Source organism: Leptidea sinapis, chromosome 8 (genome assembly GCF_905404315.1).
Source record: "Leptidea sinapis chromosome 8, ilLepSina1.1, whole genome shotgun sequence".
NCBI lineage: Eukaryota > Metazoa > Arthropoda > Insecta > Lepidoptera > Pieridae > Leptidea > Leptidea sinapis.
In genome coordinates, this window is record NC_066272.1 from 14,366,123 (window position 1) to 14,379,813 (window position 13,691).

The window sequence follows — 13,691 nt, forward strand, 5'->3', positions numbered from 1 at the left end:
TTATCCGGGTGTCAAGGGACGACGAAATCATGCTACAAATTTGTCCCACTTCCTGTTCGAGAGGAAATATCCATTCATCTTGAAGTCAAAGGACAACGCATTGTAGTGGTCTGATAATATGGTAAAATGAACTGATTTTTTGGTTTGATTATATTATATATGAGGTCGTCTTAGGAGGTAACATATTTACAGTCAAAGAACAACTAAAACCCGACAAAATAGGTATATTTATAGAATATAGCTAAGTAATTAAAATATTTTAACAAATGGCGAACATGTCGATAGTATTATACTATATATAATATTCATAATATATGAATATATTTCTCCACTTCTAAGGAGTATTATCTTAGTTTTATTTAATTGTATATATTAGGCGATTTGACGCACAGGTTTTCGAAGATGGTTGGTTTATTGGTTACATATTTTCGATTCCATTCGTTCCTTGCAATTTTAGTTTCGTTTTACCTACTATATACATACATTTATGGAGTCACAGAGCAAAGTGGATGGATTTGGCGTCAGGAGTTATCAACAAAAAAAAACAGTTAAATATTAACCGACAGAAATACGGAACAAACTGAGAACCTCCACTTTTATTGAAGTCGGTTAAAAAAAATGTTAACATTTCTAGGTATATATAATCTACATAAGAACAGCGTAGGTTACTAATAGAGGCTCTCACAATCTTAGATCATTTTATAGGTGTACTAGATAAACTATGACAGCTGTGAAAACGTCAAAAAACTTCGAGTTTAGAGTTAACGACTATTTTGAGCAATTCACGCACACTAAAACAAAGTTTCATACAAATAGCGAGTTTAAGACGTAGCTTGTCACGCACGCTAAAGTATTAAACCTGGCCTTTTTATCAGTTGTCTAACAGCAAGAGACTCTATCTAGACGTAAAAATTATCTAAGTCGACAATATTAATTAGTCATGTCCGCTCACGGGCGTGGTGATAAGTCAATACAATAAACGGGCACAGTATTTATATCTGGTCAAGTGAACGACCCCGAACTTGAAGCACCGAGAGTACCGAGCATCGCAATGTGAACAGATGCGATCTTGCAAGTGAAATATCTAATGATACGCTCGCTTCCGCCTGACTCGCGTCTCCTTAAAATTCAATGAAACGTGCGAGCAAACAGATCGTTTAAAAATGGAAGGGAATAATTATTTCACAACAATATAATGTGTACGTATATATAACAATACCTAGCTTTTAGAGCGGTGTTAAAATGGCAAGCAAGTAACCTTACTTAACTTGTCAAGGATTCAAGGATGTTAATACAGTCGATCTACTTTTATACACATACTAGCCGTTCCCGTCCGCTTCGCTGGGCGAATTTTAGAAGGAAATAAATAATACAATAAAAAAAATAAGTAGCCAAAAACATCTAGGATAAATTTAGCATCGAATGGTGGTGAAACTACCACGATACGATCAGTGGTTTAGGCGTGAGAGAGCCTCAAACATAGACCATTTGCATTATATATGTACATATAAAAGACAAACAAATTTTGAAGCAAGCAGGTATGACAAGGGCTGTTTATGAGGTATGTATATATAGGTAGATATTTAGAAATTCACCCCTTTGCGATGACCTACGTCAACTTTAATGTAATGGCCGTAATTTATATGATAGAGTTAAGTAAGTTCATGTACAAAAATTGCAATAAGCTTCTATGTATCGCGGAATTATAAATTTAACGTTATTGAATCTGCAAAACATTTTTCTTGCGACGAATGTTTCTAAAATACTGACAGAAGTGATAACTTAAAGTAATCCCAGGTTAACTATTTAATATTAAAATTGTTAAACTTGAGAAAAGCTTAAATTGTATGTATATATTAATATGATAATGTAAGGAAAGGTTATATTTTATTAATAAAATCTTTTATTGATTATAAAATGTATTTTATTCTGAGTTACAATTCTTGAATATATACGATAAAATTTTGTTAGTGTACAATAATAGAATAATTATTTAATCCTAAGTAACAGTTGGTTAGAGTGAGATAGGAGGAGCCTGCCTGCCGCTGCCGTATACGTGAGAAAGGGAAGCCACAAAGACTGGCGCCGTAACGCGTTACGTTACGAAGCGGTTTACCCTGTGTAATAAAAGCTGATACGGATATGATGTCCTTACGTTATAAGTATTAATTAAAAGCTGATTGGTAAAACTCAAGATTCTCCGTTATGATATTTAACAGTTTGGCCTGTGTAAACTTTATTGAAACTCCACTAACAATAATAAATGGTTTTTGTCTGGCGACACGAAAGGGTGCGACATCCCCGGGGTCGTTTTAGAAATGTAATAGTCACAATACCTGCAATTTTGACCAGATATTGATGGAACAGACAAAATAGCAGTGCGGGTAGTGTAATGATATTTATATATTTTGATACGATTTAAAATATTACTAGAAATTAAATTAATTTAGTATCACCCGGAACGAGTTTACTTCTTTTACGAGCAATACTATCCTTTCATGATACAGTATTTACTAGTACAAAAGGAAAGGGAAATAATTAGTTATATTGTGTTTAGTTAATTGTATAGATTAAGAAGCTGTGTAATGATTGTTTATTGTAATAAAGATTACTATTACTATTATATTCTATACTCAGACACAAATGATAAATAACAAACACACTAACATATAATTGATAATCATCATCAAAAATATGGCGTGCTACCACGGGAAGGAAGAGATTACGAAGCAGGAGCCACAATCTTAACACTTACATCCACAGCTTGTTCCTATGAATATTTTCATAGAGGCTCTCCTATACTTTCAATTTCAAATTTATATGTAATTATAATTTGTACTGTGTACCATGTACGATTTGAACTTACGGTTCCAAAATTTATGCCTCTACCATATTAAACCCAACGACTCCGAAAACCGTCCGATGTCGTACCAATAAAAAATGGTCCTTCGAGCCTCTAGACGTTGCAAATCAGTTCGAGTTTTCCCAAAAATCTGACACAATCATCCTCTCCAAATGACCTCAGATTTAACTGTAAATTGCGAGCGAGCCAAAGTTTCAACCGCAAAAACAAATCTTTACGATATTTACAATAAGTATCAACATTGAAAACGCAATAATGATATGAACATAACGGCAACACGTCGACGTGTATGTAGTTTCATTGCCCATCAAAGTATTGACTTTCGATTATAACAGGTTGCATGAGCCATTAATTTTTAACCGTACATGGCTATACGTAGTGATATTTTACATTCCAACTGTATTTTCTCCGCTGAGATCATAATCTTACGTAATTCCACGCAACTATTTTCCGAATAACAATTATTGGATGGTGAATTAGTCGAATTTATTTAAAGTCGGATTTTAAACCACTTATTGACCGTCAAACAATATCATCACCCATTCGAAAATTTAAAATTTATTCCTTAGACCTGAGAAGAACGGGCGCAAACATATAACTCAACGGACTTTCTCTTTTTAATTAGAATTCTAACAATAAAATAAATGACAGACATTCATAATAAAAAACAGAAGTTTAGAATAAAAAAAACTCAATTAAGTTTCATAAAGGAGACTGATACCCTTACATACATTATTGGGCCAAGATGTAAAAGGATGAAATTAATCAATAAATAGCTTATAAATTAAAAAAGCATCACTGAAAATTTGAGGATATTTGGCAATCTGAAAGCTGAGTTATAGGAGGATTTGTAAAATTTGGCTAGCAATATATGGGCAACAACTTATATAAAATCAGCTGATTTTTGAAATGCGATTGTTATTTTGTTCCTCGGTGATGGGTGCCTTAAACAAGCAAATTTTACACCGCTTAACTGATCAAATTTTAGCTTAGATATTCACTTCGACAAAATTTAATAAAGTTGCTTCAGAAATAATCCCAATCAATCAATATTGCAATCAAAACGTAATCTATTGCCGGTCTGTGAAGAAATAAGTCAAACCGGCGACCAGCCGTCCCATGCGCAACTTAAGGCGGTCGTACACTGACTTTTAAAATGTTTAAGTCCGTATTTCAGAAGGTGTTTCAATACTTCATCTGTGATCAAGTGTATTTCGTCTCTTTTGTCCTATGCTTCCCTGGGGCATAAATAGAATAGTGAAGCCCAAGGGTGTCGTAAAAGGCGAATAAGGGCATTTAACAGTGTAGCACAGGATGCTAGCTAGATTATGGGTACCACAACGGCATCTTTTTCTACCATGAAGCAGTAATGTATAAGCATTATTGCGTTTCGGTCTAATGACGCAGTGGCTAGTGAAATTACTGGGCAAATGAGACTTAACATCTAGTCGCAAGGTGACGAATGCAATTGTAGTGCCGCTCAGAATTTTTGGGTTTTTCTAGAATCCTGAGCGGCACTGTATTGTAAAGAGCAGGGCATAGCAATTATCATCAGCTGAACGTCCTGCTCGTCTCCCTCATTATTGTCATAAATAAAACACGGAAATAGAGACGCCAACCGACAAGGACTTGCGACACTAAGCAACGTCGTACATAGCGAAAGGAGTATTTTTTTTTCATCTCTGGTCTGTCTGGTCTGAATCCCCCAGTATAAGCTAAAAACGTTTGACCGCGTCAAACACAGACCTGCTCGTAATTATCGGGTATAAAGAGTTCTACCACTACTGTGTATCTGGACTGCCTTGCTTCATTGTGCGTTGCCTACCGCAAGGAGCACATTTTGCAAAATTCCAAATTTTTTATATACCGTTCATCTACAGTGCGATTCGCAAACAATTTTCCTTTGCGTACAACACAACTGTAGAATGGAAAACTTTACGTGGCAACTCCTCGTGGCTCTTTTGATTCTTGAGGTGACCAAGCTAGCATGAAATAAAAAAATTATGTTTCTTGCGCCCATTCTTCTTAGGCATATGTAAGAGGCGTTTTTATTTAAATACACACAATTCCTGTAATCATTTTATTTAGGCAGATTTTCCACTCAGAATCATTAATAAGTAATGAATACTCGAACTTAGCACTCTAGCTTGTTAGGCAAGACAGCCAACCGTATTACTACTAGCAAATAGTTGGCAATGCTGTAATGCTAACTTGCTGACACATATATAGTTACATATGGGTGATACAAAACTGTATCTCAATATCTAAAACTGAATGAAAAGATTTCAATTTATCGCATTCAATGCAAAATATAAAATCATATGCGGCGGCGAGTGTTAAGCATCGGATGACCCTCAAACTCGCTTTAGTAACAGCTGGCAACATCCTAATTGCAAAATTCAATTGAACTTTACACTATGTTTGTACGTATGCGTTCGAAACAACCGGTTGAGCAGTTCATGGTATCTGCGTCGTGTAAGGCCGCTTTAACTGTTGCAAGATCGCAAGTCGTAACAACACGATTAAAATAATTACTGTACAACTTATGATATCCTATGCACCTACGTACACTCTGTACTTGTATCTTAATCTAGTTAACTCTTGTGCCATTTAAGTTTCCTGTTTTGTACTGAAGCGATTCTCTCGTTCTGACCAAGTACCTACTCTTAACAGCATGTTGGATCATTTATTACTGCTTGAAGGTCGACGTAGCTCGTAATTCGACCATAGTTCTTAACATTTTAAAGATATATTAAACAGAGATATGAGGTTTTGTTTTTGCTCAAAAGCAGAGAAAAATTCAGTTTTGACTTTAATCTAATTTAAACTTGTAATACATGTTAAACGTTATTCGTTTTAGCTTTCTGTTATTTTTTTTTTCAAATAATTTTGGGCTTGAGGTTATACTCTCTCTCTCTCGAACACTGCGACCCTTATGGATCTATTGAATTGGTTGCCCAACCTCGGGCCCATCGCTAATATGAAGGCGATAATGTCTTTAGTAGAGGAGGCTTTTACAATCTCTATTCGGAGTTCATGTCCTCATAGATACTGTTTTTGGAGTGGAGCGCACGGCTTTGTCAAGCTGTGGACATCTTTCTGCTGAAGTGACACAACTGACAGGTAAACATAACTAAGTATCGCACGTTTCAGCCGTTTAGGAATAGTAGAATATTTCAATTTCGAAAACCGAATTATTTACAACGCGTGCTTATGATTTCAATAGTATTTTTATAACAGCAGTATAATAGCTCACATCAAAGGATTACTCGAGTGTAATAGATGAAGTGAATCTATTTAAAAATGGATATATATGGCGATGCGCACACGCTCACTGTAATACCGCAATACGGCATTAAAATGTTCAAAACAAAATAAATATTGCAATATGCAAATTATACGGCACATATTTCACAACAAGTCATACTCGAAATGTAATGTAAATCCGCTTTAACAAAATATCAAGATACTTTCGATTTTATTTTCCAATGATGTTCTTAACAATACTGTAGAGTAACTAGTAAACAATTTATCCCTAGGGCTAGAGTATCTTTTCCCACGCGTTTTTATCATTCCCGCGTTCCTTAACGGTAAATGAGGCATTCCTTTAAAAGGAATAGGCTCTGTTCTTGTTAGTTACAGGGTACGACGAGTATGCACGAAAAAATAACAGCTTAGCAAATTAATTAAGTACATAACTATCAACAGTGAAATCTAAACCAGTTTATATGACTGCATTAAGTTTACGACTATTCATGGAAAATGTTTATGATATAGATTTTTATCCTGTTACCGTAGGCGTGGGTCGGTATAGGACGGTTGCTGAGGTACCTACAAGCAAAGACTCTACCAACCGATTTTGGAATATACGCTCAAAAATATCGCATACTTTAGCGTTGAGCTAATAAATCTCAGGAAATGATTTTCGACTTTATTCACTAAGAGATTGAGTTCGTTTCGCTGCTAGTTCGCCAGCGACGCCATTTTTCTTGACGCGGCTCCGCTTATTCTGGTCAAACCGGTTCCGCGATGGAGTCCGCGAATGGACCTGCTGCCATTCGCCATATGAGGAACATGCTCGATTGCAAATAATAACAACTCGATGCTGGAGCGAAGCCAAGCCTCGACAAATAGGCTCGAGCTGTGCAATTGATGTTTCCAATTGCAAATACAGCGACGCTACAGGATGCGCTATTTATGTAAATATTACGAATATAGTGGTTGGTGGCCTAGATTTGATAACGGCAAAGAATAGGATACAATTGACTACAATAACTCAATACTGCAGTGAGGTTTACATATGAAATAAGCTTGTAGAGACTTCATATTATGTATATAAAGGTCTCTCTCTGATCTCAACGCTCTTCTGCCAGAAGCCAACCCTGCTTGTGATTTATTTGCGGATGGATGGCAGACGATTTTAATAGAGTGCTTACGTTTTTGTGAGAGGAATGGATGAACGGTATTTGGATGTTAATTAATTGTTAGTTATGTACAGTAAACTTTGTATTTATTAACTATTATTTGTTTAATATGTTTAGTTTGTAATTAATTCTTACTTTAATATTGTAATTGGCTTACGACGTTTTATTAAAGTATAAATAAATAAAATAAAAAAATAAAAAAAATATTACCGTCTTAATAATTATCTTAGTACTAATGTCAGTTGCTGCGTCCTAGTCTTCGATAATTTATATAGAAATGCGTTCGTTCTGAATGGTGTAATAAAGGCAACTTTGACTTTCCTTCGTTTGTGTTCAATATAAGGATCATATGTTATTGTCTTATGCAAGTTTAGAACACACAATGAGTTCCTTGCTACTTCTTCTCATTAGAGCTCAGCGTTACCTGAGTGTTTGCAAATGGTAAATTGTATAACTTTGTAATTCATAAGTCTCATTTCTGAGGTTTAATTTTCGTTTAATATCAAAGCAGTTTGCAAGATAGGTGTCATAATCGAATAAATACTTATGAAGAGGTATTTTTTAAGTTTCTTTTTAGTGTATCATCCAGTGACATTCTATACTGTATATAGTTAAGGCACGTCCATAAAAACAAAGCGGACAATATGGAACATCTCACATATTACATCACAATAAGCTTTGACTGCGATATCTATACATTGCCGCAGTTGCTTCAGTTTTGCAAAATATTCTTGGTCAATAAGCAGCAATGTAAAGCATTTATTCAATTCAGATTTGATTCGCACAGTGACACACGACTAAGGAGAAAAGGATGCTTACATTGTCTTTATGCACACTTTTGCCGCTCCACTATCAGACTGCGAATGATATGTCCATATTTTTACCAGTGCCGGTTAGGTTATGGGTCTATTTCTGCCGTGAAGCCGTAATGTGTGATTATTGCATTAAGTGTTAGTGTTTCGGAGTGAAGGGCGATGTAGCTACTAAAATGACTGGGCAAATGACACTTGACAACTTATGTCTGAAGGTGACGAGCGCAGTTGTAGTGCCGTTCAGATTGTTTGGGTTTTTCAATCATCCTGATGGGCACTACATTGTAATGGGCAGGTACCATCCACCATGTATCAATTACCATCAGCTGAACGTCCTGCTCGTTTCGTCCGTTAGTTTCATTAATTATATATGCGTATAGAACGTAATTCGTATCATCAAACTTTTTTGACGTGATCATCACCCCGAGACATCAGATCACATTACCACTAAATATAAAACTGAAAGAGCTAACAGATCTATTGTTTGGCAGTAACGATCTCTGTGGGCTGTGCCTATCGAAGTATGGCGGCGATCCAGATCGATGTTACGACACACTCCGTGAACTAGTTCAGGGACAAACTGAGATAATTAATTGCAACACAGTACCAGTAACACAAGTTAAATATAATGTGTTCCACATGGAAATTTAATTTGTGGTTTTGTATAGATTTTGATATGGGACTCTTTTCATTTATTTTTTTGAAATATGAAATAAAAATTCGTTGGTGGCTAATAAGTAGAATCGTTGAGTCCCATTGCATAGCCACCGGTTACCAATGGGTTCGGTTCATCGAATACATTTTTTTATATGAAAATAAGGGACGAGACGAGCAGCACGTTCAGTGTATGGTAACTGATACACCTTGCCCATCACAATGCAGTGCCGCTCAGGATTCTTGGAAAACCCAAAAATTCTGAGCGGCACTACAAATGCGCTTATCACCTTGAGACAAGATGTTTAGTCTCATTTGCCCTGTAACTTCACTAGCGACGGCGCCCTTCAGACCGAAACACAATAAATTTACACATTACTGCTTCACGGCAGAAATAGGCGTAGTGGTACTCATTATCTATCCGGAACCCTGTGCAATGGAGTTTCCCACTGGTATGTATATGTAGGTATGTATGTTAATTCTGTGCTTTATAAGGTCGGCAATTACTGTTTTGTGATACCTCTGGTGTTACAAGAGAGTATCGCCCGCGGTAATAACAGGTATCAGGTAATCAGGTGGTCAGTATATTCGCACATATGTCTCCTTCCATACAAAAAGAAGTTATTAATATCTTTTGTGTTTAATTTTTTTAATTAGTATTTTTTTTGAATAACGCGAGTGTACACATTTAAATAAAATACTTTTTAAAGGATTAAAACGCGTGTTATTATAAAAATGTAACTTTTACGCAAAAACACAGTTACAATAATTACACGCGGTTTTAATCATTTAAAAAGTATTTTTTCAATTATCTAATATCAATGCATATCCAGTTTTTCATTGTTCAAAAAAATACCTATTCATTTAAATAAATAATATAAAAAGTTAATAGTAATCAGAATACATAATACTCCGTATTTTTGTTGTAGATCGTAATTATTTCCATATACCTATTATCAGCGCTACTCAAGCGCATTATGACGAAAATTTTAATGTAGTTTTTATTCTAAACAAATTGAGAACTGTTAGTACTTTATAATATTTACGTAATAAATTATAGTACCTACTGCAATATAATACATACGCCTTCTTCGCTAATAATTATAATATGAACTTATATTATTTAAAGTTTTGTTTTTACTAGAAGCAAGATATGCAAATATTGTATGGTTTCCAAATACGAATGAAGTTAGCAAAAGTACTCCCCGCGGTAGTCTCGATAAAATGCATCCATGTCTGAGAATCGCAGTGTCATTTCAAAAATTATTATTGCATAGTGAAAAAACAAACGTAAATTACCAATACATAGATGCAAGGTATTGTGTGAACCTGTGGAATGCTAAGATTTTCGTCTCAACGTGTTAAAAATATCAATTTCCAAAACCGCAATACCGCGCGGACAGAGCCAAGAGCAATGTGTATTAATAATCACATTTCACAAGTCGGTAGGCTGCGCGGAATGCAAACCGGCCGTAACTATCGTCCTTGCATCTTACCCACCGACCAGTGACCAATCAAACAGTTACATTCATTCAATTTTATCAGGCTCTATATTGCTGTAATCCAAAGTAATTCATACAAGTTTGAGGTAAATCACAACAGAGTAATAGCAATTCTAGCACAGAGGAAACATGAATTAATATTTTACAAGTGAGTGCCAGCGACTAAGACCTCATAGATTTTAATGTTATACTTAAATTAACTTAACTCCTTTATTTGACAGCTGATGAGAACAAAGCAAACACTCAATGTTACAGGCAGCTTGCCACAATCTATCAGAATAGAAATCCACATTCAAATAGATAACCTAAACAGCCTCCCACACACATGAACTACTCATATCAAATTATTTTTTTGAAAAAATATTTCATGTATATGGCACTGGATTCTATTCCATTATACAGTAGGTAGTGAATGTACCAAACACTGCAAGGATATCTGAAGGAGATATCTCCGAACCTGGTTCAATTTTTGAGGAATGAGTAAGCAGATTGCTTTAATAATTGAAGATCAGCAACAGAAGGACATGTTAGCGTGAATAAAGAGACTGAATAATTTTGTAACATGTAAGAAAGTAGTTTGGACCTAGACATTTCCCATACTGTCTATTTGCAAGAAGATAGTAAGTATAAATATAGTAATTATTATTATGACTGAGGGTACTCAAAATATATATTTATTGTTAATTTGATGCCAACATTTCGATCCAATTGCATGAATCGTGGTCACTTAGTATTGCACAATCTAAAATCTAAATATTTGACTCCTATATATTGTAATTACTAATTAGTCAAGGATTTAAATATCCATAGATAGTATAACATGCCAACAGTGTTATTAAAGTATCTGCACACAGTCCAATGACCTTTCAATAATACTCTAATGTGGCAAATTTATTTCAAGCGCAAAATAGTTGAGTGCTCACATGTGGTGCAGAATTTGGAGCATTTCCATTACATATAACTATAACATCTATTTTGAACAAAATACTTTGTAAGATTAACAGGATGTACTGAATAAATAACACATTTACTTAGTTGTGAACACACTGAGATAAAACCGATATATAATATTGACAAATTTCTTAAAATCAAATTTGTACTCAAAGACCTGTGGAAGAGCTAATAAAGTAAAATGGTAGTTAAGATGGTTTGAGACATGAGATAGGATGACATTGATAAGAAGTGTCCGTGGCATTGATATAATTCCAATACAGAAAATGTTGAAAAACTTGGAACAATACAACTAGTGGGGGGATTTCTACAGAGGATGCTGGCTAAATGTGTTCCACAGTGGTGTCTTTTTATGTTGGCAGCAGAAGTTTGCAAACTCAATTTGTGTTTTAGTTTGAAGGGTGCTGTTGCTAGTTAAATTACCTGGCTAATGTGACTTTGTGCATAATGTGCTCCTTGTCTCCAACAACAAGTATAATCACAGTGCTACTCTAAGAATTTTGGGCTTTTCAATAATCCTAATGTAATGTAACACCAAATTGGAATGGGCAGGGAGTATTACTGACAAATAACAGTGTTCTTGTGTTCTCTTCTAAGCAGATCTTAATATCATAGAATATTATTTCCACAAGGATTTGGCTATAGGCAAAGGATCAATCATTTATTTTATCTCTTATTTTACAATACCAGTTTTTATAGGTGGCATTCAAGTGTTGTGCATTAATAAATGTTTTATAAAGTAGTATTTTATACAACTGGAATACAGCTCAAACAATATTCAATTGAATAGTAAAAATAAACAGAACTAGATGAATTGCTGACAGTAAAGAAGAATATTATAATAAAAGCATATAATTTATATTTGTTTATATTAACACTCATTTATTAAGTATAATTTAAAAATATAACAGCTAATACTATAATCAATTGAAAGGTGAAATTAGAAGTATATATAATATAATTAACCTCTTTGTTTAATGTAACTTTGAAAAATAGATGGAACATTAAATGTAAGTCAATTTTTAATTAATTTCAATTTCATTCAAAATTACAATGCCTCATGATGGAGAGTTGAGTAGCTTTTTCAAAACAAAAATTACAGTAGAAATCAACTAATTTGTTGAATTTCTAAATCAGGATAACTTGAGACAATTTTAGGATGTGATAACAATATCATTGTATTATTAATTTCTGACAGTGTGACCATTTATTTATTGCATGTCAACTATTTACACAGGTCATCTAGTGTAACCATAATAGTAAGTAAAATTCCAAGTAGTATTCCAAATTCCATTCCACAATTAATTAATTTAAGTGCTAGTTTAATATAGTAGGCAATATTAATTAATTAATTAGGCTTAACAAGTTACTCATAACAAATGAATATTGTCAGAATATAATTCATTACAAGAATAGTTAAATTAATTCAAATAAGGGTGATTAGCTGATTAATGATGTATTAAGTCTGTTTAAAATTTAATATGATTTCTAATGTAGGCTATATAGAAAATTTATAGCACTGACCTATATCATAATTATTATTATAAACACAAAAATAAATAGAAAGTTGAGAGAAAATTTAGACAGGCTAAAATTAAGATAGTAGGTAAATTATAGTCATAAACATATTATAAATAAGTATATAAAGAATCTTCAACTAAAAAATTTAACATAAAAGTAATTAATTAATTACACCCAGAATAGTTTTTTATATACTGTTATATACTACTATCACCATTAAATCTTTTTTGGATGAGAAACGGACATATGAACAAAATATTTAAAAAAAAGTAGAAGTAGGTATAATTCAGTTTCCTTTGCCATATTTAGTTTTCGTGTATTTGTAGTTGCACACTAGTCATATATTTTATTATTTATGTTTAGACAAAGTTGAAAGTCGAGAGCCTATGACTAGGCTCTTGACTTGATAAGTTGTAAGTACCATGTAGGTATAAAATTTATTCTACACAGTCAAGCGAAGAGTATATTAAAGTTTTAAATCTCTTACGGTTTTTGAAATAGAGAACTTTGAATTGACCGCAAAACATCTCAGGCAATTAATATAGCTTAGTTGACCCATTTATGTACAGAATTCTTAAAAGTTACTATAATTGTGTTGATTGAAACCTATTTATAAATATGATTAAATAAGTAAAACCTTAATAATTATAATAATATGCAATATTGTTTTCAAACTCATGAACACAAAACCTTCACGGCTACATACCCAAAGCTCAGTTCCCCAATTCATTTTTGCAGCAGAAGGTGTGACGTTACACAAAATATCATTGAAAACTCACTATCACATGTAATATTCATAAAATTCTGTTTAAATCACGGAAAAGATTTTATCACGAACAACTATCACCACTTCTAACACAAAACATGGCTGACTGACTTAAACACGAACACTCGAACAGAAACAACTTTTAATTAAAACTGACTATGACGTCTGTCAGGATCGGACTTCAAATTTAAACTGCCA

General features: G+C 33.8%; 1 protein-coding gene across 5 annotated transcripts in view; it reads right to left on the reverse strand.

Moving 5' to 3' along the window:
- LOC126965676 (formin-binding protein 1) overlaps positions 1–13,672 on the reverse strand; it is a 101,691-nt gene extending 88,019 nt beyond the window's left edge. For all 5 annotated transcript variants that reach the window (XR_007729575.1, XM_050809395.1, XM_050809394.1 and 2 more), the window contains exon 1: positions 13,434–13,672. Coding sequence is in view for 4 of the 5 variants with exons in the window: in XM_050809395.1 (XP_050665352.1) it covers positions 13,434–13,457 (24 nt within the window). In the remaining variant the exon portion in view is untranslated. The remainder of the gene's footprint in view (positions 1–13,433) is intronic.
- Positions 13,673–13,691: the final 19 nt, after the last annotated feature.